Source organism: Festucalex cinctus, chromosome 1 (assembly GCF_051991245.1).
Source record: "Festucalex cinctus isolate MCC-2025b chromosome 1, RoL_Fcin_1.0, whole genome shotgun sequence".
Classification (NCBI taxonomy): domain Eukaryota; kingdom Metazoa; phylum Chordata; class Actinopteri; order Syngnathiformes; family Syngnathidae; genus Festucalex; species Festucalex cinctus.
This window is the reverse complement of record NC_135411.1, coordinates 5,987,904-6,014,771: the sequence shown is the minus strand read 5'-3', so window position 1 is coordinate 6,014,771 and position 26,868 is coordinate 5,987,904. Positions and strand designations below refer to the sequence as shown.

General features: G+C 40.3%; 1 protein-coding gene across 1 annotated transcript in view; it reads right to left on the bottom strand.

The window, feature by feature from the left end:
* Positions 1-13,018, bottom strand: part of LOC144006473 (uncharacterized) — a 28,844-nt gene extending 15,826 nt beyond the window's left edge. The window contains exons 1-5 of the mRNA XM_077505333.1: positions 12,593-13,018; positions 10,696-11,805; positions 6,850-7,050; positions 4,116-4,301; positions 2,281-3,582 (exon numbers count right to left, since the gene is read on the bottom strand). Coding sequence (XP_077361459.1) covers positions 2,281-3,582; positions 4,116-4,301; positions 6,850-7,050; positions 10,696-11,805; positions 12,593-12,716 — 2,923 coding nt within the window. The 5' untranslated portion in view covers positions 12,717-13,018. The remainder of the gene's footprint in view (positions 1-2,280; positions 3,583-4,115; positions 4,302-6,849; positions 7,051-10,695; positions 11,806-12,592) is intronic.
* Positions 13,019-26,868: the final 13,850 nt, after the last annotated feature.

The following is a 26,868-nucleotide window of genomic DNA, read 5'->3' as shown; positions in this document are numbered from 1 at the left end:
CCACCTTCAAAATAAAAGCTAGTCAACAACTCGTTTAGGGTTTAAAATTAAATCCTAAAAAAAATAACGGTTTGTGATCCCAGGACCAGACCAGTTCTAAGGGACACTACACCAACCCAGGTATCCAACCAAAGTACTTTGAATAAAATCTGATGTTGAATTTCAAAATAAAACTCCTTTGAAAATTTGATTTTCAGACAATCCATGATTTCAAAAATGTATTAAAAATTAATGGTTTGTTATCGCAGGACTAGACCAGTTTTAAGGGACACTACACCAGCCCAGATATCCAACCAAAGTACTTTAAACAAAATCTGATGTTGCATTTCAAAATAAAACTCAGTTGAAAATTTGATTTTCAGACATTAATCCATGATTTTAAAAAAAATCATTAAAAATTCATGATTTGTTATCCCGGCCGACGGATGGTATGACACTTGACATATTTCCCACCTTTTAACGAAAACGCTTGCCGAAAATCACTTGACCAGATGCGGAGAAAGTTGACCAGACTTGGCGAAACCAGACCAGACGTGGAGAAACTCGATTCGACGTGGAGAACTAGACTTTTGCGACGTGGGGAAACTTGACTGTGGCGACAACGGTAAACCTACTAAACACACAAGTTGGCATAGATGAGAACAACTGAACAACTTCAATTGCTATAAAAGCATGGAACCTACCACAAGAAAGATTAATGTCTCTTCTTTCATCAGGAAAAAAAAGTATGTTTCTATCTGTTTCCATTTTGCAGCAATTAGCATTAGAAGAGAGCTAAGTTTCATCAGTTTTCACAAATCTATTTAAAATTCTAAGTAATTGAGCTTTTTTTTCTACATGGCCCTGGTTGATCTCCTTTGCTCTGCTGCCACCTGCTGGCCGTTTGTGTAATAACTACCATTTCTGCAACCGTTCTTTGCAGTTGAGAGGCTGCATCAAAGCCTTCTGTATGCTCTAGCATAAAAAAAAAAAAAACACATATAAATACGTCTTTGGGACACTTAGAACATTAAAAAACGTATTTATACGTTATTGGGAGTAAATGAGTTAAACACAAACTTTAGCATGGACCCCTGACAGACAAAGATCCCACACAGACGAGACAAAACCAACAGCCTAAATACACCAACACTAACGAGAATCACCCGGGGGAACACAATAGGGAGAGGGCCCTGATTGGTCAACACACACTGGGAAGGGGAATGACACACAGGTGGACCTACTCAGACATAACGAGACAGGGGAAACACACAAGAACACCAGACAAACACAAAACACTCATTTATTTATTTATTTTTTTAATTTTTTATTTCATTTTTTATTTCTATTTCATACACAAGGCAACTCAATGTGCTTCACACAAGCAAAAAAAAAAAAACAACACCGACAAACTACTGCATGACTGATTTCTGTTTCATGTACAGCACTTTGTATAAAGCAATGCTTGCTTTAAAGTGCTTTATAAACAAAGTTGCGTTGAGTACAAACATCAACAAACACAACCAATAACAACATTCAGGAGCAAAGCAAACAAAAGTAGCTTCCAAAATTACGAAAAGAACATACTGTACATTTACAACGTTTAAACACATAAACAGGGCCAGGTAGCGTTAAACAGTGCAGTGGAATAACAAAATAAAATGTCCTTTAAAAAAAAGAAAAAAGTATTTGGGTTATCTTTGATACTGATATTTGTATGATGACTTTAAAAACATTCAAGTGGGCAAACTGCACGATAAAAGTGAGAATTTGAGAGGAGGGCAAATTCTTTTTCACAACACCGTACACTGCAAGAGATATCCGACATGATTTGAGGTCATTGTCGTAGCCGCTGACACTTGAAATTGGAGCACTGGGCAAACACAATATTCATCTGAATGCCGTATTTTTGCCGACTCGTGGAAGCACATACAACATATTGTGAAGAACATTTTGGGGTTGACTTCCCCTTTAAATTTTGTTGCTGTTAAATTTTGGGTTCTGGGGGGCTCCGTGCAAGATATCACCTCGTTGGGTCTCAATGTGCATGAGAAAGGTTCGAGATCAGCGAAGGACTACAACGGGAGGAGTTGATTCATGATGTCCCTCAACAAAATGTAAATTAATTTTGATTTTTTATTTCATGTCAATCTTTTTTTCTGATATTCCTCTTTATAACTGTTGAAAATCTTCAAAATCAGCGATCACTTATTGCCTCCGTCTCTATTTTATTCAAAGTCATTAACACTTTTACAGTATAGCACAGACTCACTCCCTTTATTTTTATTTTTTTGAAGCTTCAAAGATCGCTGCCATTGTCACCAGCACACTCGTGTCTCTCAGCAAGCTTTTTACAAGAGAATCTTTGATCACAAATACTGCAACTGAACGGTTCCTTCCCAGCGTGTCTTCTTGTGTGGCTTGTTAAATTCCCCTTGTGAGAGAAGCCTTTGCCACAGTATGGGCAGGAAAAAGGTTTTTCTCCACTGTGTGTTCTTGTGTGGCTTGTTAAATGTGACTGCTGAGAGAATCTTTTGCCACAGTCTGGGCAAGTAAAAGGTTTTTCTCCAGTGTGTGTTCTTTTGTGTCTCGTTAATTTTCCCTTCTCAGAGAAGCTTCTGCCACAGTCTAAGCAAGAAAAAGGTTTCTCTCCAGTGTGTGTTTGTGTGTGTGTTTTTAAATTTCCCTTGGTAGCAAAGTTTTTGCCACACTCTGGGCAGGCAAAAGGTTTCTCTCCAGCGTGTGTTCCTGTGTGTATTTTTAAAATTTCCCTGGCACAGAAGCTTTTGCCACAGTCTGGAGAGTCAAAAGGTTTTTCTCCAGTGTGTGTTCTCGTATGGACGATAAAACTAAACCTATGAGAGAAGCGTTTGCCACAGTCTGGGCAGGAAAAAGGTTTTTCTCCAGTGTGTGTTCTCGTATGGACTATTAAAGTAGACTTATGAGAGAAGCTTTTGCCACAATCTGTGCAGGAAAAAGGTTTTTCTCCACTGTGTGTTCTTGTGTGGGTTGTTAAATGTGACTGCTGAGAGAAGCTTTTGCCACAGTCTGAGCAGGAAAAAGGTTTCTCTCCAGTGTGTGTTTTTGTGTGGCTTGTGAAACTTCCCTTGTGAGAGAAGCTTTTGCCACAGTATGAGCAGGAAAATGGTTTTTCTCCAGTGTGTTTTCTCAAATGAACATTCAAATTCCCTTTTGAACTGAATGTTTTCCCACACTGAGAACATTTGCAGCGGTTGTTGTCAGAATGGTTACGTTTAGCGTATTCATCATCGTCGTCGTCAGTGTCAGCAGACTGTGACCTTGTGTCATCACTTTGTGCTTGTGTTGGTCCCCACTGGTCTGCATCACCTCCTGTCTTCATGTATTGAGTTGAGCTGCTGCTTTGGGGCTCCGCCCCTCTGTCCTCCTCATGCTCACCGTTATCGTCACTCTTTAAAGCAACAAAGGTCAGTGGTGACTTGGGGACATCATCCTCAACCTCCTCTTCTTTGACACGATCGAGCTTTTCCTCCTCTTTAATGTAAGCATGCTCTTCCTCCTCCTCTTTAACATGAGGAGACTTCAGTTCCTGCTGCTCAGGACGAAGATATTTTTCACCAACGTCTGCAGGACACAAGATGACAAACGCACATTTGGTTAAGTTAAATCTCAAGCGCGTCTTGATGCTGTGTATTATCGTTTCAACTGTGGCAGCTTGATTTGGGCCCATCGCACGGTGCCGTGCGTCAGAACCTGACTTGAACCATCAGTGGAAAAAAAACGTTAAGACGGTTGGCGACTCAACCCTGCACATGATTAGATCTAAAATGGACACCCTCTGACGGGAAGTTTTTAAGATGCGCCAATCTCATATGTCTGAACCCAGCGAGTCAATTTGCGTCTACAATGTCAAGCCTGTTCTGTCTTCTTGTGTGTTTTTTTAAATTCCCCTTGTTAGAGAAGCTTTCGCCACAGTCTGGGAAGGCAAAAGGTTTTTCTCCAGTGTGTTTTCTCAAGTGAAATTTCAAATCCCTTTTTGATCTCAATGTTTTCCCACACTGAAAACATTTGCAGCGGTTGTTGTCAGCATGGTTACGTTTAGCGTATTCACGTTTAGCTGCTTGGAGGCTCCGCCCCTCTGTCCTACTCACACTCACCGTTATCTTCACTCTTTAAATCAACAAAGGTCAGTGGTGACTTGGTGACATCATCCTCAACCTCCTCCTCTTTGACACGAAGGGGCTCTTCCTCCTCTTTAATGTAAGCATGCTCTTCCTCCTCCTCTTTAACATGAGGAGACTTCAGTTCCTGCCGCTCAGGACGAAGATATTTTTCACCAACGTCTGCAAGACACAAGAAACAAACACATTTGGTCAACATCTCAAGTGCGTCTTGATGTTGTGTAGTATTGTTTCAACAGTGGCACCTTGATTGCGTCAGAACCTGACTTCAACCGGACCATCAGTGGAAAAAAAATAAAAATGAAGACGGTTGGCGACTCAACCCTGCACATGATTCGATCTAAAATGGAAACCCTCTGATGGGAACTTTCAAGATGCGCTAATCTCATCTCTCTTCCCCCTGATTACTGTTTATTAACCAATGAAGATAATGAAGTCTTATTTCATGAAGGACTACAGAAATTAGTGTTATTCCGATACCATTTTGTGGCCCCCGATACCGATTCTGATACCCAGTTTTGCAGTATCGGCCGATGCCGATACCGAGTTTGCTGCAAAACGGAAACAGGTAGAAACATACTTTTTTTCCTGATGAAAGAAGAGACTTTAATCTTTCTTTTGATACGTTCCATGCTTTTATAGCAATACAACACAATATTCTGTGGGCGTTGCAAAATCAGTCAAAATCCAGTAAAAACAGCCGGGAGCGAATGGGATTGCGAAATGTGAAAATGGCGGCGAGTGAATGAGTTACCCAAAACTGGAGTTGTATATGATTTCTTGCTGACATTGCCAAGGCTAACTCATGTTTATACACCTGCATTGATAACATGTATTGCTGTTCCCGTATGAATCTAAAGATTGTCTGGCTCTGATTCCGTTTGGACATTTGTTATCACAGTCAAGGCTACATGATAAGGCCGTATTGTGGCTACAATGAATCTGCTGTCAATATGCAAAATGGGGGTTGGTGGTCTGGTGCCTGGAATGCGGCTGGCGTGGGAACCGACTCACCAGTTCCAAATGTTTGGGACTAGCCGCAATCTACACGCGGACATTCAAGATGAACTGAGCGAGCGAGTGTCTGGGATAGTATGGGATGGATAACAATTAAAAATTAATGACTATTCTAAATAATGTATATGACTGATGCGTTATAGTCATGGATCGATGGGGACGGGTCTCGAATAAGCTTCGGGTTCGACCCGTCAGCCCTTCTTTCGGATGTCAATGTTGCAAATGATGTGATGTGATCGATGTAAGCTGTAATGTGTCCGAAAGGGGAAAAAAAATAATAATAAACTAAACCAAACCAAAGTTTACATCAGCAAATTATTAACAAGAAGCAGGGGAGTGAAATTCATAGCACAAAATACAGCACACACCACAAAATACCAAAAACAATGTTAAGCCAAAGAATAGATATGGGTTTTAAAACGGGTTTTAAAAGTAGATAAATGGGGCTAATATTTTGTGGAAGGTCGTTCCAAAGGGAGGCAACGACGACACAACTTCTTTGCACCCACAAAATGTACGAGGATATGCTCAGATCATTTTATATCAGGTCGTTTTTCTCTTTTTCATATACAGTGAATAATAACAGTAACCTCTGATTGTAAATTCCAGGCAGACATCATGAATGTGCCATATTATCTTCAGTGAAACAATCATTCATACTTGCTTGCCTAAATGCTCAAGTGATTTTGAACAAAAATTTAACACAATTAACACTTGAACTCGGGCTTGATCTCTGCTGAGGAATGTGTAGCAATTGTGCGGTCTGTTTGTTAGCAGCTAGCAAGCTAAGATAGTTTGAGCAAGATGAGTCTATCCGGACACAAACGATTTAAAGAATGACAATTTACACCACGAAAGTAGTGATCGACGTTCAACCAAAAAAAAAAAGAAAAACAACAGACCTTGCTTCCACTGCTTAGCAGTGACGTCAGCTGGAATGGTTGGAATTCAAGTCATTTTGAACAAAAAGTTAATTTAACAAGATTATCACATAATGGATGAAATTACTTAACTCATTCAGTGCCATTGACAGCTATACACGTCAAAATAGGGCTGTGCAATTAATCGAAATTCAATTATAATTTCAATTATTACACTCTACAATTACAAAATCAGCATAATCATAAACTAAAAAGACTATTGTGTTGTTTAAATTTATACATTTGCATCTTTTTAAATTTTAAAATAACTAAGTTGATATTTTTATTTTTATTTTTTTTTATCCAAAAGGAACTTACATAAGTATAGTGTTTGAAATAATTTTGTCTTAATATTTTTTTTATTTGTTTTATATGTTTAAAAATGTTCTTGTTTTGTACTAAAAAATAAAAAAAAACTTTCATGTTTTTGCCAACATAAATAAATATATATAATTATAAATAATGTTTGGTCCAAAACTTAATTATAGTGTTTCGATTTTTTAAAAATTTGGTCCTAATATTTTTAAACGCTTAAACATTTTCTTGTTTTGTGCCAAAACATAAATAACCATTTGAATAATCGTGATTTCAACTTTTGCCAAAATAATCATGATGATTATTTTTTCCCATAATCGAGCAGCCCTACGTCAAAGATCCATTTTTACTGGGCTGGCAGTGAATGAGATAAATGTGTATAGTAATGAGGACTGCGTTGATTTTTTTTTTACGCTAGTAGAAGTGCAAAGCAACGGAGAGTTAAGAAGTGCACAAACCTGTTGTGTGTATCACAATTCGAGGCTGCTCGCAAACATCGTCCAGCTGTTGAAGACGTTGCTCGTTTTCTTCTTTTACTCCAAATAGTTCCTCCTCGTACGTTGGTGTCGTTCTCGCATCCATTTTGGCACAATAATGTGAACCAAAGTCACACTTGATCTCTTCTTGACGACGTGTTACGTCTTTCCCTTTGCTAGCGGCTAGCGAGCTAAGCTAAGCTAAGCTAAGCTAAGCTAAGCTAAGCTAAGCTAAGCTAAGCTAAGCTAACTAGGCCGAGAAGCATCCAAGCTCACCGAAACGAGTTTATCCACACGTTGAGATTTCATAAATTATGTCGTAGTCCTTCAAAGTGTGGAGGCTGCGGTCGGTTCAAAACCAAATCAAAAAAGTTTAGCCGAGAGCATCTGGTTACGTGAAGAAACGGAAGCAGTAGACGTGCTGCGGAAGTCGGGGAGGAGGACACGCCCTCGCCGCAATATGATTGGCTGCATTGTCATGACATCATCGACAGATGTCGCCATTTTTACTGCAGTTCGAAAGGAAAACTGCGAGGGGGTCTCATTGTTCCCTTTTTCAGTGTTTTGTTCCCGATATGTATTTTAATGCCGGTTTCAATTGGACTTGTTGAAAAGAGCTCCAGTTTATTGTAGTTGAATGTGCAGTTTTAAAATCCGTCATCAAAGTTGAACAAGCACTTTGAGGGAAATTGAAAGTTTATCAGGGACGACATTTAACCCACTAAACATTCGACGTCCAATGGACCGCTAAGATCAGTGGTGTCCAAACTACGGCCCGGGGGCCATTTGTGGCCCGCCATACATTTTTTTGGCGTCCCGCGGCAAATATTAAAAATAATTTTTCAATGCTGTTTATTTAAAAAAAAAAAAAAAAAAAAGTGTGGATCAAACATTTCTAGCTACGCAAAGACACAGATTTGCAACTAATAATTTAGTTCCAGAAATAAAAATAGTTTCATCCACTTGTTTCTTAATGTCAACATCCAATTTGTGAAAACATCACATTAATTAATGGTTAATTATTAATGGGAAAAAATGTGAAAACATCACATTAATGGTTAAGTGTGGTCAGTTGACGACCGATTGTTCTTGTGGTTCAGAAGGTCAAGTTGGGATCAGCTGCTGCTCAGTGGAGAGGCGCATCTATTATAGTGGCACACAGGGGTCACTATTTGCCTTGTGACTGTTAGCAGTTTTCAATAAGTAACTGCACATTATATCAACAATTTATAATTGCTTCATTGATTTTTACCATGTGTAACTCATTCATTGCCATTGACGGAAAAAGACGTCAAATGATGCATTTTTTTTTTTTTTTTTTTTTTGCTGGTCTAGCAATGAATGTGTTAATAAATAACTAAAAAAAAAAAATCAAAGTGGCCCTTGCAGCTTTCTATTTTTCTGTATGTGGCCCTCAGAGGAAAAAGTTTGGAGACCCCTGCTCTCGGTCGTGGACCTTATTCCAATGTCCTATGACAGCCAAAATAGGTTGACTTTTGACATCTAAGCACAGCCTTAAATGGACGCTGATATGACGTCCCGTTCTCACCATGTTTGTACTTTGTACATGAGCACCAAAAAAAAAAAAAAAAAGGATATAGATGGGTTTGCCCTTTGTGCTAAAAAAAATAGTAACATATCCCACAATCCCATGCGGTCGTCCATTGTGAAAGGCTCTGTTTTCCCGAGAGGTACGCGTCCACGCTAACCTTGCTCAAGATGAATTCAACGTCATTGAATTTAGTACGATGGAGAAATATTCCGACTTACGCGACAAGTTTTTTTTTGTTTTTTGTTTTTTAACACATTCACTGCCAGCCCAGCAAAAATGTATCATTTGACGTCTTTTTCCGTCAATGGCAGTGAATGAGTTAAAGATACAGGGAGAAAAATTGCTGTGATCGGGGGGTCAAGATCCGTATCAGATCGACAAGTCTGAGCGGAGCAAAGCAGCATCTTCCCAGCACTTTTATACCCGAACTTGGTACATTATCTTTTTTTTTTTCTTTTTTTTTTTTCACTCCAGCCCATTTTACACTTTGAAGAACTTTCAGAATTACAAGAGTCTAGAAAGATATGACTGGTTTGTTTGTGGATGGCTTCGTGACGTTTGTGTGTACCTACATCAAAAATAAATTAAAAAAATAATTAAATAAATTATGATTGGATACTAATTTCCAGTATTGTAGGACCTGTTCATGAAATTTGGACAATTTTTATGGGCAATTTCGATAAATCAAAATCACATTCTAAAAGAAATTGGATGCTACCTACTGCAGAGAAAATTTTGGAGGGGAGGTTAAACCACACTGTATCCATTTGACCAATACAATTTTGTAACCATTTTAATTTTAGAACACAATTTCAGAACAATGATCAAACGTAAACACATTGATGAAATGATGATGCAGCGTTGATCATACATTTGCTGTAATGAATAACGTGCTATCCGAATGATTGTTTTGAGGAAGTATTTTCTCAGCTGACGCACAGCCTCACTAATTGGATAAAAGTATCCGATCGCAAAGTGAAACGAGCACACAAAACGTAAAAGATGCAAACAGAAATAATGCACAGTCATGCACGCGCGTGCTGTTTTTGTGTTGGTCTAATAAGATAACATGGCAGTGCTCTGCCGTCTTCACCCATCCCCTTATAAGTGTACTTTCAGGGCCTCTCTTATCTCAATAATAATTAAAAAAAACAACTAAAAAAAACAACTAAAAAAATTTAAAAAAAAAAACCCGAAAGGGCTCGAAAAGGCTCTTTAGAACGTAGGATGAATTGATGAATTGTAACGTGGCGGTTCTCTACATTCTCCTTGCAAAGCTTTGAAAAGAGCTCCTGATTTGTGTGATAATTATTACAAATGTCTATTGCAATATTTTTATTTTGTATATCTGTTTAGTGAACCTGACAAGGGCTGAGCGATTCTTTTCCCCAAAATTGCGTTATCATATGCGATTCTTCTTTTTTTTTTTTTTTCAATGTCCATTTCAATGAATTTTCTACCCACCACAAAGTTAATTACAATAAACAATATCAAAATTATAAAATATATAATTATAATAAACGATATAAAAATTCTAGAAAAATGATTTTGCATACAGACTGGACAATTTTATTGAGAAATATAAGATCTTAAGTGAAACACAACACGGGTTTAGAGAAAAACGGACCATCTCAATGGCGGTCATGGAACTTGTAGAAGCAATATTTTCTGTTGGGATTTTTATGGATTTAAAAAAAGCTTTTGACACCATGGCTCATTCTATATTAATGAATAAATTAGAGCGGTATGGTATAAGAGGTTTAGCATATAAATGGATGAAAAGTTATTTGGATAATAGATATCAGTATTTGCAGTTTAATAATGTACAACCAAAATACATGAAGATTACTCATGGAGTTCCCCAAGGGTCTGTGCTCAGCCCTAAATTATTTACACTGTATATAAATGAAATCTGCTGTGCCTCAAAAATATTCAAAAATGTCTTATTTGCTGATGATACAACTTTTTACTGTTCAGGAGAAAATCTGAAGCAGCGTTTGACGACTGTGGAGTGTGAATTGAGTACTTTTAAAAAATTGTTTTGACATGAATAAATTATTAAACTTAAATAAAACCAAGTTAATAGTTTTTGGCACTCGACAAATCACGCATCAAGTTAAAATTATGGTGAATTCAATTGAAATAGAAACGGTGTATGAAAATAAATTCCTTGGAGTAGTTATTGATGATAAATTATGTTGGAAGCCACACATGGAAAATGAACCAAAAAAAATAAAGTTTTATTTCATTTTCTTAAAAAGTGGGACAACCTTAGCTATTTTCATTCATTCTGGGAAAATTACTGTTGTCAATGATAAATGCTTTCTTCCCAGCGTGTGTTTTTTTGTGTTTTGTTAAATCTGATTTACTAGAGCAGCTTTTGCCACAATCTGAGCAGGAATAAGGTTTTTCTCCAGTGTGTGTTCTTTTGTGTATTGTTAAATATAAATTGGCCTTGAAGCTTTTGCCACAGTCTGTGCAGGAAAAAGGTTTTTCTCCAGTGTGTGTTCTTTTGTGTATTGTCAAGTATGAATTGGCGGTGAAGCTTCTGCCGCAGTCTGTACAGGCAAAAGGTTTCTCTCCAGTGTGTGTTCTTGTGTGTCTTGTTAAATGTGACTTCTTAGAGAAGCTTTTGCCGCAGTCTGAGCAGGAAAAAGGTTTTTCTCCAGTGTGTGTCCTTGTATGGATTATTAATTGTGAATTGTGAAAAAAGCTTTTGCCACAGTCCGAGCAGGAATAAGGTTTGACTCCAGTGTGTGTTCTTGTGTGTGTTGTTAAATGTGACTTAACAGAGAAGCTTTTGCCACAGTCTGGGCAGACAAAAGGTTTCTCTCCAGTGTGTGTTCTTGTGTGTTTTGTTAAATGTGACTTCGCAAAGAAGCTTTTGCCACAGTCTGGGCAGGCAAAAGGTTTTTCTCCAGTGTGTTTTCTCAAGTGAACTTTCAAATACCCTTTTGAACTGAATGTTTTCCCACACTGAGGACATTTGCAGCAGTTGTCAGCATGATCACCTATAGCGTATTCATCATCATCATCATCATCATCATCAGTGTCAGTGTCAGAAGACTGCGAACTTATGTCATCACTTTGTCCTTGCGGTGGTCCCCACTGGTCTGCATCATCTTCCGTCTTCATGTGTTGAAGAGTTGAGCTGCTGCTTGGAGGCTCCGCCCCTCCATCCTCTTCACGCTCACTGTTATCGTCATCTTCGCTCTTTAAAGGAGCAAAGGTCAGTGGTGACTTGGTGACATCATCCTCAACCTCCTCCTCTTTGACACGAACGGGCTTTTCCTCCTCTTTAATGTAAGCATGTTCTTCCTCCTCCTCTTTAACATGTGGAGACTTCAGTTCCTGCTGCTCAGGACAAAGATATTTTTCACCATCGTCTGTAAGGCACAAACAGACAAACAGTTTTTTGTTTTTTTTTTGTTTTTCCTTGCCCTCTTGTGGTTCGATCAGGGGATGTTGCTAATATTTGTGAACTGTGGGACACTTTTGCGATTAAAGGCGACATAAATAAAACTTGAATTGACATTTGGTTCAGTTAAGCGACTTAACCCTACGACGGGAACCGCAAGTGCCCAATTGTATCTGATTGCAGACCGCAGAACACTCCTCCCCCGGCAACGGAACACTTCGCCACCTAAGCAGAACATTCCTCCCCCGCCAGGCTACGGTAGTCTTAAAGGACAAAAGGCAGAATAGCGACTTAATAAGGGAAAACCGAGTCTATTAATGGCCATGACAAACAAATCTTTATTGCACAAAGTTACAAACTTCACAAACGTAGCACATATGAAACAGACTATTTAGAATCCTGTAAATAGTATTTTAAAGGTGTTGTATTGTGATATAAATACAAAAGTTTTTTCTTTTAATGCAATGAATCAACTTTTTTTTTTTTTTTTTTTTTTTTTTTACCAAGGCGGTATCAGGTTTACCCATCTCCAAAAATGCAAATGTAAATTTCCAAAAAGTTTCATAACCTCGAGCTACCTTTTCAAGAAAACAATATTTCATGCTCCTAATGACCATATTATGAAGCACAATCGCATTCTCATACTCTATCAATATAAACCTGTAACCAAGTGCTTGTATCAGCTGCAGAGAATGCATTTCCCCCCTCACAACCTCTTCTGGGCAAGTAAGTGAGAGTATAAGAAGTGGACAAACCTGCTCTGGGTAGTACAACACGAGGCTGAATGCTAACATCGCCCAGCAGTTGAAGATGTTCCTCACTCTCTTCTTTTACTCCAAAAAGTTCCTCCTCGTACTTCGGTGTCGTTCTAGCAAACATGTTGGCACAATAACGCCCAAAATGTCACACTTGATGTCCAGCTGTCGATGTCCAGCGATTACCAATCGCGTCTCGTTGTTAGTGGCTAGCAAGCTAAGCTAAACGAAGCTAAGCTAAACTAACGAGGCCGCGAAGCTTCAACGTGCACCGAGACGAGCTTATCCGGCTACAAAGACTTAATAAATAATGTGGCGGTCCTTCAAATTAGTTATGGGCGTCCCGTGTGGAGGCTGCAGCCAGTTCAGTACCAAATCGGAAAGAATGATTTAGCATGCACAGAAGATCAGCCATCTTGGAGCCAACTACGGCAACTACACTAGAACAAACAACATTATTGCGTGCGCGATAGTGCGCGTTCGTAAAAACACGATACAACATGGAAAAATATATAATTATTGATGTATTTTAACGTCAGTAATACTTTATCCTATAAGATGAACATTTTACATTTGACCTCATTACATTATAGTGAGTCTGCATTGCTGCACTTTACATTCTAAGTCTGCGGTGGAGGTGTTTTAAATGACCCCCCCCCCCCCCCGCCTCACCCACCCTCAAAACCTATCCTATGATATTGTCCACGCATCGTTCTAAAGAGAGTAAAAATAATGCAGACTAAATGTAAATTATAACAATGAACACTTACGAAAAATGTAATAGGCTCAAAATAAAATGTTCGTATTTAAAACCTCTAGAATTAATATTGGTTCTTTATAATGCATCAAGAATCTAATAATTTTTTTTCAATGTTGTATCATGTTTTTCTGAACTCGCACTCTCGCGCGGGCATATAAAGGTACTGTATTTTGTTCTAGTGTAGTGGCCGTAGTTTGTGATCCACGATGGCCGATCTTCTGCGCATGCGCGTCACTGATCGTGCTGGTGTCACCGATAGCGTATTGACAATGTCCATACTGTGTTAGAGCCTTATTACAGTGTTTTTTTTGTTTTGTTTTGTTTTGTTTTTGCTTCTCTTCATGTGATTTCCGAGTTTGACCGCATGGTGGCGCATTAAATGAAGCTAGTGGTCATTTAAAACACACACACCGCAGACTTACTGTAAAGTACAACAATGCAGACTCACTGTAATGTAATGAGGTCAAAAGGAAAATGTTCATTTTATAGGATTAACAATTACTTAGTTACTATAAAATGCATCAATAATCGATATAATTTTTTTTTATGTTGTACCGTGTTTTTACGAAGGTGCACTACCGCGGACGAAATGCTTGATTGTTACAATTTTGTCCGAAAGGATTAATTAACGAATAAAGCTATCTGTTCTAGTTTATTTGCCGTAGTTGGCGAGCCAAGATGGTGGATCTTCTGCGCATGCGCGTCACCGATCATGCAGGTGTCACCGATCGCGTATTGACAAGGCGGTCTCGATCCCTTTTTCAGTGTTTTGTTCCCGATATGTCATATGTAAATGTCCGTTTCAATTGGACTTCTTGTAAAAGAGCTCCAGTTTATTGTGGTGAATGTGCAGTTTAAAAATTCGGCTTCAAAGTTGAAGAAGCATTTTGCGGTAAATTGAAAGTTTATTCTCAGAGATGACATTTAATCACCAAATGCTATTGTGATGATCGGTCTTACCGCTAGGAGTCGCTAGTGTCAGTGACTGTTGAAATGATTGATGAGGAGAATAATAATCACATGGTGTAGAGTGTGACGCATGAGTGGTTAGCACGTCCGCCTCTCAGGACTGAGGACTCGGGTTCGAGTCCAGGCTCCGGCCTTCCTGGGTGGAGTTTGCATGTTCTCCCCGTGCCTGCACATAGTTCACTTCGTTAGTTCAATAGTTCTTTATGTTCAATAATCTGTTATTTTTGTTGTCAAAAGCACTTTTTGTAATGTTGTTTTTGTTGTTTTATAGAAGGAAAACATTATTTAGATGTTTGAGGTGTCACAGAAGTAAAAAAATGGTAAATGATCTCCCTCAACAAAATGCAAATTCATTTTGATTTTTTTTAATTTCATGTCATTCTTTCTGATGATATTCCTCTCTATCACTGTTCATAAATATCAGAGAATTCATGAATCTCTAAGTATGAAAAATTTCAAACAGCGGGGGATCACTTATTTCCTCCTCTGTATTTTATTCAAAATCATTTCCACTTTACAGTACAGCACAGACCCACTCCATTTTCTTTTGAAGCTTCAAAGATGGCTGCTATTGTCACCAGCACACTCGTGTCTCTCAGCAAGCTTTTTACAAGAGAATCTTTGAGCACAAATACTGCAACTGAACGGTTCCTTCCCAGCGTGTCTTCTTGTGTGGATTGTTAAATTCCCCTTGTGAGAGAAGCCTTTGCCACAGTCTGGGCAGGCAAAAGGTTTCTCTCCAGTGTGTGTTCTTGTGTGGATTATTAAAATACACTTTTGAGAAAAGCTTTGTCCACAGTCTGAGCAGGCAAAAGGTTTTTCTCCAGTGTGTTTTCTCAAGTGAACTTTCAAACTCCATTTTGAACTGAATGTTTTCCCACACTGAGAACATTTGCAGCGGTTGTTGTCAGCATGATCACCTTTAGCGTATTCATCATCATCGTCAGTGTCAGCAGACTGTGATCTTATTGTCATCACTTTGTCCTTGTGGTGGTCCCCATTGGTCTGCATAACCTTGAGTTGAGCTGCTGCTTTGGGGCTCCGCCCCTCTGTCGTCCTCATGCTCACCGTTATCGTCACTCTTTAAAGCAACAAAGGTAAGTGGTGACTTGGTGACCTCAACCATCTCCTCTTTGACACGAACGGGCTTTTCCCTCCCCTTTAATGGAAGCATGCTCTTCCTCCTCTTTAACATGAGGAGACTTCAGTTCCTGCTTCTCAGGACCAAGATATTTTTCACCAACATCTGCAGGACACAAGAAGACAACCACATTTGGTTAAGTCAAATCTAAAGCTCGACTTTGTTGTATATTATTGTTTCTACGGTGGGAACGCAAAGATTGCGTGCCTTCGCAAAACAACTTTGCAAGGGAACGCAAAGTTGTTTTTTTCACCTACCATGTCACCTTCGCTGGGCCGTAAACACTTCCGGGTCATCTTCCATGTGACCAAAAGCGACGAGTAAACAAAGCAGTGGAAAAAAATACATGCTCCATCCTAGTCGCTTTACAAACGTTCCATCGTCGTCGTTTTTGTTCACATGGAAGATGACCCGGAAGTGTTTACGGCGCAGCTAAGGTGACGTAAGCGAAAAAAAACAACTTTGCGTTCCCTCGCAATTTGTGAGGGAACGCAAAATGTTTTGCGTGGGAACGCAATCTTTGCATTCCCGCGCAATTTTTGCGAGAGAACGCAAAGTTGTTTTCCGAGGGCACGCAAACTTTTTTGCGAGGGTAAGCAATCTGCTTTCCCTCGCAATCGAACGCAAAGTTTTTTTTTTTTTTTCCTACCATGCCACCTTAGGGTAGGGCTGTGCAATTAATCAAAATTCAATTACAATTTAGATTATTACCCTCCACGATTACAAAATAGGCATAATCGTACAAAAACGACTACTAATAGTAGAACTGAAACGACATTTCTGCCACGGATAGCCGCTGAGATAGTCGTAGTCAAGCTAACGGCAGTATGCATGACAGTACACGGGGCTGTGAGAAACCAAATTTCAAAATAAACATTACTTTACCAAGTAGTAAATGTAGATCAATACATTGTAGCACTTTTATTTTGAAGTTGTTACCGGAACGTGTCATCGGGATGGGAGATGTGGCTCCACTGTTCGGAGTTTGTGAACAATGGCAATATAAATGCACCAAACTGTTGGGCCAGACGTCAGTAACACAACTTCGTCCTGAAGTCACGTTCAAGCCCCGTGGTAAGAGGCTAATAAACCATATTTATGCTGACGTTGTATTGTACGGCGCCCGTTGCCAGCGTTTAGCCATTACTGCTAGCTAACAGCGAGCTAACAGGAATGTTAGCAGTCATGAGTAACCCATGTCAACTTCCGCTTACCCGCAGGACTTAAATCGGGAAATATGTCCTGATCGACTCTCCAATTAAAGGGTTAGAAATTCCCCTTTTTCCTCACCAGCTCTAAGGCGTCAGCGTGAGGAGACGGGAATTAAATAAGCCGATATATCAAAGTGGATTCACCTAGGTTTGTTCACTGTCATCTTATCATGAGGCCAATCCGTTTTCATACACCTATCAATCCTGAGTGAGTAACCACACACACAGAGCCCAGGAATGCTAGCATGTACACCTCACTTCATTGGCAGCTCCACTTTTCTAAGTTGTTTGCATTTGTTATTGACCTAGTAATTTAATAATCCTTGTTAGAATCATACGGATTTGTTACATATCAAGCTGGAGTATTTGACTTTATTAATACAGATGGAAGCATTGGTTAGAGGTTATTCAAATGCACTTACCTTCCTCCAAACGTCCGTTACTGTTGTCCGTCTTGGGAAAAAATAATATTAATGCTGACTCATAAAATGTCAAAAATAAATAAAATAAAATCAAAGAAAAACAATGAGGGCTCATCAAACGTCCCAAATAAAATCATAAACAAACATTAAGGTCTTATAAAACGACCAAAGAATAAAAATAAAATCATAAACAAATGTGAAGGTCTTATAGAACGACCTCAAATAAATAAAATAAAATCACAAACAAATGAGAAGGTCTTATAGAACGACCTCAAATAAATAAAATAAAATCATAAACAAATGAGAAGGTCTTATAGAACGACCTCCTTATAAAAATAAAATCATAAACAAATGAAAGGGACTTATTAAAACGTCCAAAAATAAATATAATAAAATCAAAACAATATGAGACAAGATAGTAGGATGATTAATACGAACCTTGTCTTTTAAATAATTTTATTAACAATACTAAGACAACCAATATAAATCAAAAATCACATTTAATGATAAAACTTTAAATCAATCAAAATAAAATAAAATAAAATAAAATAAAATAAAACAAAATAAAACAGGAGATTAGGAATAATATAACCTTTTACAATAAGCTTCACAAGATTGATCATTCCTCGGAAAAGCTTAAGACCTGATTGACAATAAGATGTTTTTGGCTGAAAATAATTTTGAAGATATGAGAGTGTATTAAATGGCCCCCACCCTAACACGCGATTAGTCATTCATATCTTCCTATTATACATCATTATTGCTAAAAGATTTGTACATTACCAATCATTGAAGAAAAGATTCCAGTCACAGCTTAATCCCAGTCCTTCGTAAAAATCCAAAGTCCAGGCAGGCAGTTATATTCCATCTTCGAGAATGCACTCTGTACAGACACATCGCAGGGTGAAAAAGGGGCCTCGATCGCGACTGGTGACGCCTTTTTATACTCTTGGGCCACACCACTGACTCCTTCCGGTGAATGTCTCTCCGCGCACCTTCTCATATCACAGCGCACTTGCTGGGACTCATTTCCAGTAATCTTCCACGAGCCATGAAGATGAGTCATGATGAGGTCATACATTCCTTACAAATGTGTCATGGATACACAGCGTTGCATGATGAGTCATACATGAAAATATGTCAAGGTCTTCAGCTTTATTCGACAAATGATGAACGTTAAAATCAATAAAATCATATATATATTAATTAAGCAAGCATGAATAACATATATATACATTACATGTTAAATCCCAAATTCTCTCAGCTTGAATTTAACAGGTTAATTCTAATCTCTGTTGCACATCTTGTATATATCTTTGTTAAATCAAACCATACATACAGATAGTCTTTTCAATGCAGTTACAACAATATTATCAGCGATAAAAGACAGTATCGATTATAAATGAAAGAAAAGAAAAAGAAAGACAAAAAAACTTCATAGTTGGCTTTCAATGTGTTACAAACATTGATCCAAAAATCAGGTTAACAATTATCGAATATAGATTGTGTTGTGTATTATTATTTAATTCAGGATATCATTTATTTATATTTAATTTGTATCTTATATGGAATGTCCGGGCAATGCTGAGTGGGTGGCTTAGTTGTACAGGTTTGGCGGCATCTGGTGGTTACTTTGAGGAATTACACCCAGAGGCCAAAGAATGATTCAGTCCTACAGACACCAATTGGTCTCTAACTAAGAATTGAGTCTAGCCCATTAATTTGCTATCTCATTTTACATGATATGGCGTTTCATCTGACCCACTCAATCCACTCAATTCAACACCCCCTCCTAGAGATCAATGGTGTCCAAACTGATCAACCTCAAAAGCCCCCAGCTCCAACCCGTCACCTGCATTCAACCCCCTTGTGTCCTCCGGCAACGGAGACACCGGGGATTCAGAAGGCAAGGAGTCGGACGGAGGATCAGTAAGAGGAGACCACAGGCCCAGTTCACCTATCATCAGGGAGGGAGATGACCCCGTTCCACCCCCATCCTCGCCTTGCACACCCTCCAGGTCATCAGTGGTCGATGTAACCGTGGGGGAGGGTGATCTCAACAGTGGCACAACCTTACCAACTGGAACATCCTGTCGGGCGGCTCTGGGTTCCCCAGGCTCGTCAACCCGGTCCAGGAAGGGCGAGGAGGGCGTTACAGGCTCGTAGGGCCACTCATCCCGATTGGATCCGACCTGTCTCAAAGGAGTGGCGGCTACACAGAAGCCAGCCAAGGTGTTGAATGTCAAGCGCCGAGCACCGTCAGGCAGGCGCCATATCATGCGCATTAAAGGGAAAGTTCTCCCAATGAATTCACCCTCAACGTTATAATAATAACGTATCTCTTTCAAGCGACTTTGAACCAAACCTTCCAACTTACTTGAGCCCGCGAAGTCAGCAAAGCCAGGCCATATCCAGGAACCACACTGGATATCAATGAAAAAATCACTGACGAAATTTAGAAAAAGCCCGTCTGGTATGAGCCACATTTCTCTACCCTCATCCACTGCGGGCAACGGATAGCAGCAGTGTCCATAGAAAGCGTCCCCCACCACCCAAGCGGACGTGAGGAGATCACTTCCACAGAAGACACACTGCGGCTGATCCTGGTTATCCTGTTAAACACACATCCAAAATTCGACAATTCTTAGACCTGGGGGAAACCTAAAATATTGCGGCTCCCAATATATACATTTTAATCTTAGTCTAAGTTTCCATCCGCATCTACTCCATCAATGCGGAACACCTCTACTACGGGAGAGCGAGAGTGTGGTCGCTCTTCCGAGTAGCGGAACCTCTTGGCGGGAGAGTAAAAAAATACATAGATAAAACCCAAATTACTAAAACCAAGTGGTCGACCAGACATAACCAAAGGAGAATTAAAATTATTCCCCACACTATTAATTTAGTTGTTCGCTATATCCAACACAACATCAAAAAAGTCATATTATAAAAATTATCCAATATTCCACTTCATTACTCACGTTTTGAAGGGCGCCTGGTCTTCCAATAATACCTTTACCCAAAGCATTACAAGCCATGGTTAGTCGTTGGTTACTGTTCCGCCAAAAGATTTCAGTGAGAAGTGAGGAAGTCAGGGCTAGGGCGTCTTATTTATGATTGGACCGATCCCGCCCTTTTCTGAAGCCCATCCCCACTTCTCAATAATTTCCCCTTAGTCGGCCCCCCCATTTTTTCTGCAGCTCGTTGGCCAATAACTGAGCTTTAACCTTATTTGGTGAGGTTTTCTCTTTATAATTTCGGTGGGTAGATAATGCCAAGATCCCTCTTTTGATAACTGCAACAGCTATAACTGCTGACAGGACAATTCCTGACACTAGCAGGAACCATAGTCCTACATCATATAATAAACCATACAGCCCTATACTTATCCCAATAATCGCCGTCCCTGCTACATCTTCTACAACTTCCCCGGCTGTAGTAGCCACAGTTTTTACTACACCTTTTATTGCCAATCCTATTCTCTCATACCAAGTACATACATGTTCCCCCTTATGATCATATTCGTCACTGTGTCCACAATGCAGCCATCTTTCAGCAGGTTCGTGGCATGTGCCAGGGCCATAAATCTTATTAAATCCCAGCCAATCAAACCCTGTAACTATATCCCCTTTACAAAGGGTCTTCCTAAATGCGTGACCTTCTAAGATCTGCATAATAGAGTCAGGAGGCTTGGGGATCATTCTTAATCCTACCATTTTGGATAAGTCATGATCTTTGTCCCATCGCGTACAATATTCTCTACCTGCAGCTTGACTCCGGATCCATTGATTACTATTATCCTTGATCCATACTGCCCCCTCATAGTTGGCATAATTTTCATCGCGATAACATACATTACAAAAATTCTGAAATCGGGAGACTTTATAACAGGGTATACGTGCTAATACAATTGTGCATTCATTAAAATCTTCCACGGACTCTCCCCCCTTACACAACATTTCCCATGGTCTTGGATTAGCATATAAGGCTGGTCTTTCAATGTCAGGCCAAATATCGTTCTCTTTAGAGTACACCGTCGCTATATATTGATATTTAACCCAATAGTTCTCCGACTCTCCTAAGCAAGGTATCACATCCTGAACCATCTCATCTTTATTGAGCCCCCACCACGTCTTACTCTCATCTCTCGTGTGTCCTTCTTTCCATGCTTGGAGGACTCCTTTAATCGTTAGGTTTGTGTTCAACCCTGTACAGTTATATATCCAATGAGTCAAAGGTGGCGTTCCTGTCTCCACCAAGGGGCATCGTGGTGAAATTCCACTTATCCACTCCTTCCTATGCAATCTGTTATACATTCTCAATGCTACACATTGGTCAATTTTATCAAAATCCCCTTTTGGGACATTATATAAATCATCCGGTGTAGGAATACGTTGAGCCCACATCCGTGCCCATACTACTTTTAACACATTTATTCCCAAAGTTTTATTAAAGGTTGATTTCAATATAAATATATCTCTTTTCCATATCCATGGAAAGGAATCATTTAGCCATACTTCATGTTTCACTTCTATTTTCTCTTGATCTAATGCATTTCCGGCATATAATCTAATAAAGTGACTCAGGATTAACCTTACATCACGCCTAAGCCCTATATCGGAGGGTGTAATTACATTACCCTCATCTGCATAACAAAACATATGATAGGGCTCAAAACAATATTTCATCATATTCCAATCACAATGGCTATTATTATACGACTGGGCCTTTTCTAACATTAACTTGCATCCTGGCCGTCGCGTTATTACTAATTTTTTCTGTGATATTGGTACAGGCTTTTTAAATTTTGCAAACCGACGTAATTTAAGAAATTTAGGTGACCTACCTGACGATGGAGTAGGAGTACCTGGCAAGTAATCTGCGGTCCCGTTGGTCCCTGGCTCCTCGCACCGAAAGGTTATACAGTTCCAACATGGTTCCCCTGCTGGGCGAAATTCGGTACAGGTGTCATTCCGTGGGGCCGCCGGGTAGGTGGTCAGGGGCGTCATGGTCTGTCTTCAGCCAGTATCCACCTGTTGCATCTGGCAGTCTTGCACAATATTCGTTGAAGTACCAAGCAGGTTCTTCCTTCCCGATCTGGACCCAGTTTTTTCTGATGAGTCTTTGTTCTTGCTTCTTCAGACATAACAAGGTAATATTGACTGTAAAGTCGCTTGTTGTGTTATCAACTCGTAGAATCACTGGATGTGCACACTTGCTTTTTGATTTCGCAGGATATATAGTACTTCTTCTCAAGACCTCTAGGGTTTCATTATAACATGTGCTGTTAAAGGTGCGAAGATAGGAATTTAGGGTTGCAATCCTCTCCCTTCTCCATCCTATCCCACAGGGTTTTTCCTCCCCGGCACCGCAGGCTCCCTTCTTCCTTCTCCATTCTTCACAAACATGCTTCACTTCCACCTTCCAACACGTCTGATTGGTTATTTTAGTGGTGTCATGCCGTATTTCTACTAGGTCGAGGGGATTAATCGGGGCTGTGCTAGCGATGCTAGATTTTTGTCTCATCAAATAATATATCAAAAATACTACCATAAAACAAAGTTTGATAGTTATCAAAACTCCTCCATACCTCCAATTTTGTCGCTGGCGGTCAATAGCTTTAGGTTGTTCATCAACTGTGTCCGGTGGGTCTTCTAGCTTAGTACTAGAGCTTAGCTCTAGTATTACTAGCTTGCTACAACCTTGCTCTTCCTCCATCTCGTAGCTCCGTTTCATGCTTTCTTCTTTTGGTCTTGCCCTTTAAGGACTGTTGCGTTTTAATATCTCATTAGCTCCTCCTCCTTTTCTTGGGGGTTGGCCTTCCTTACCCAGTTATCTTTTCTATATACAAAAATTTATTTTCTTTTAAATAGGAGGATTTTTCCAATTTATTGATAATCAATTTTCCTAGCTTTTTTGATCTTTTGACTACTTATCTTCATCATGTCTGGCCCGCAATTCAGCCAATCTTTCTTGCATCTGATTTCGTAGAAACTCTTAATAATCAAACTACAGGGCCGTTGAGGGTCCTGGTGCTTTCTCCTGTTCAAAATTCACGGGTGTTTGATTAGACTTCTGTACCTTGGCTTCTACTTCCGCAATTCTTTTTTCCAATTTTCTAATTATCTCCCTCATTTCTTTTTGCTCAGCGATTTTTTCCTGAGAACTCTCAATTAAAGACAACCAATGTGGCCTAAATTGCCCAACATCTACAAAAAGATTGTTTAGGGCCGGTATTAATGCTCCTAAAAAATTTTCTAATAATTGTCTACGTATCTCTAATCTGGTTACTCTAGTCTTTAGCTCAGCAATCTCGCCTTCCATCTCCTTCTTGTTGCTACTTCTCAGCGGATGAAGATGTGGAAGGCTGTGGACCCTGGCGTCTGTTCCAAAGGCGTGACAAAACTACCTGGAGGTTCTTATATTTTCTTACCTCGTCGTCCTCACTATCTTCGCTCAACTCGAACTTGTACTTTTTCTCTTCTGGTTCCTCCTTGTTAGGGGAGGCGCTCTTTCCCTTTACTGGCCCTTCCCTCCATTCCGCCTTTGACCTCGCGGCTGGAGTTTCCAATACTTTACCCATCTCCATCTGTTCCTTCTGGGAAAAAATGGAATGAGGGGCCCTTCTACACTTTCTCACCAATTCTTTCCATCTAGGTGATCTATACTCACATGGATTTGCCTTGTTAAAACTAGGACATCCACGTAGCGACCGATGCACTCGGCGGTCGCCAACTACATGTCCTTCACCGGTACAACCCGGGTATGGACATCCTTGCCACCATTTTTTCTCTGGGCGACTTTTATGGTCAGATTTTCCCCTGACATGGGTCACTCGCTCTTGCCCGAGCCTTCCCTCACTTAATGAATTCGCATTAAGTTTTTCTAGCTTTTCTGTGGCCACCTGAGCTAATGCCATCATCTTCTCATTACCCTTAGGCTTTACTTCTTCATCTCCACTCTCACTACTATGCCTTCTTGTCGGCCTAGTACCAAAGTATTCTCCATAAAAAGTACAGTTGGGGTGTAACCGTTTGGCTTCCTCCTCTGTACTCATCGACACTGCCACCCCTAACGAGTATATTCCCTCGTAGGGTTTCATAGCCATCATTACTTTTACTTTCAACCAATATATCGGGTCCCCCAAAACCCATCGTCGCGGCATCGCTGGACTCATTTTTACTACTACTGTTTTAGCTTTATATTCCATTCTATCCAATGTAGTCCCTTTTACTATATGACTACCTTCCATAGCGCTAATATTCACTGCTTTCTCTTGCGGGACATCCGGCAATGTTTCCATTGAAATGTCCCCTCGAGCCAAAGCAACATTGATTAGCGTGGGCCAGGGGGTTCTTGGTTCCCCCCCACTTAACACAGGTTCAACGTGAACTAAAGTTGGCACCGCTTCCGAGCCAACAATTACTGGATCCAAGCCATACTTACCTCCATGCGGTGGCCAGTTGTTGTAAAGCAGTGCCTGGAACCTCGGGTCGCGAGTCCTCTCGTTCACTTCCATCGGCCAATAGGTCAGCAAATCGGAACTTAGCGACTTTATCGAAGTTTCTGCTCTAGTTAACTGCCATCCCTCGGCCTCTCCTGCTCTCACTAGTGAACCTTTTCCCATTCTCATCCTACAATATAGGCAATACAGTATGCTCTCCCCGTCCCACAAACATTCACAATGCTGTGCCTCTGTATTCTCTTGCGGGGCTAAGTCCCACTGAGCATACGCTTTTATCCTAGGTAGGCTTTTTACTCTACAGTATCCACACACCTGTATTTCAAGCACCTTAGCCGGGCCTATTTTACTCAGGTCTGGCTTAAAGCCATCTACCCAATACTTATTGGCTATATTCCACTGTTCCCTCGACTCCTCGTTTCCACTGCAAATTACACAGGTCGAGACAGCCGGTTGCCAACTAAAATCTTCTACTCTATTAACAATATATCCTCTTATTGCATTTATCCAAAGATTAAATGCCCTACCAACCATTATTTCCTTTTCAGTCCTCCGCACGATGACAGCTCCTTTCACCATAACGAGCTTGACAAAGGCCGGAGTGGCTGCTTCCATTTTTTAATTATTTGTCTTACTCCTTAGCTTTAGGCTGAATTAACTGGCATTGGTTTTAGCTGCTCTACCCCTTGGAGTCCCTTCTTTTTTAATCGCACTGTATTTCTGTCTAAAACTTCTTCGATGATGTCAGATTGGTCATACTTTGCTTTTACTGCCTGGCTATCAGATGGACCATGAGATTTTATCCACACTCTCTGTCCTACCTGAAATGGGCACTTTCCTTTCTGAGTGTTTTCTGTACTTTGCATTCGTCCTACCTCAGGAGCGACAAAGGGGCGCTGGTTTAACTCCTCTGAAGGGGAAGGTCTATCTGCTCTGCTCCTCCCATTCAAGTCCTTGACCAACTCCACCAATTTTTCACTCCATTCTTTTCCATTAGCATTTTTCCAGAGCCAACTTTTAACTAGGCCAATGGTTCGTTCAGCCACGCCATTAGCTTGAGGGGTGTAAGGCGGAGAGTAAGTCCTTATTATTCCCCACTTTTGACACCACCTGTCTATTGTAGCGTTTTTGAAATGAGTTCCATTGTCAGTTCTTAACTCTCTCGGTATGCCTAACCACATACAACCCTCTTCCAGCGTTTTTAGTACGCTATTAGCATTCGCATTACGCACCGCTTTTAATCCAAAATGTCCTGACATCGAATCTACAAGCACAACAAGATACTTCTCACCTTTAGTGCCGTTTACTCCCATGGGGCCTGCTACGTCCATGCAAACTGATGCCCATGGAACAGTGCTTTTAATCGTCAATCCGTCCACTCGTTGCCCTCGGCGTCCTGCATTATACTTATTACACAACTCGCAATTTCGTATAACTGAACGGATTTTCTTTTCTGGGATCCAAAGTTCCAGTTTCTCCAACTCTCTCTTTGTGGGCAAGGCACCTCCATGGCCTAGCGCTTCATGTACGGCCTTAGTCACCTCACACACAAACTCATCTGGGACCACTTTTCCTCCTTTGGGGGTATTGTCCCATTTTTCTGCTCCTACAATTACCAATCTTCTCTCTTGGACGTATTTATCTATTTCATCATTTCCTCTCCAGTGAGCCCCCTCCTTGACGTGGGCTTTCTGGTGAACAACATCGATAGTCATATTCAACCTTAACTCGGCTATTTTTTTCCACAACTCAGCATGAGCAATTTCTTTACTCCTCGCTCCTTCAAACCCATTTTCTTCCCAAATGGATAAGTCCTCTCTGAGCGCCTGGGCGCAATAGTGACTATCGGTTATAAGTCTTACTCGACTAACGTGTAATCTTATGGCCTCTAACAATCCTTCTAACACCGCTGTAGCCTCTCCTGCTTGGGCACTACCAGGAGTCTGACCTTTTCGGCGGCATATCTCTTTACCACTACTGTTGCTATGCCCATTATTTTGGGAAATTCACTCACAAACACTCCTGTTTCCTTCACCGACCTTTCCACCTCAGCTGCGAGGTCGGCAAGACGGATTGAAGGGTTGTTTACTTCCAGGTGCCTTCTTGCTCCTGGTGGCCATCGATCTACACCTTCGCCCAGTAGCATAACCACTACTGGTATATCTGGTTGTTCTAGAGGCTGGGGTGCAGGCATTAACCCTGCTACCCCCTCTGTAGGGCTGGGGGGCTTTCCCCTCCCATTTCTCCCTATTATTCTTTCCATTACTTCACTAGCGTGTTCTATAGCCCGCTTTGCTTTCTTATTGTAGGA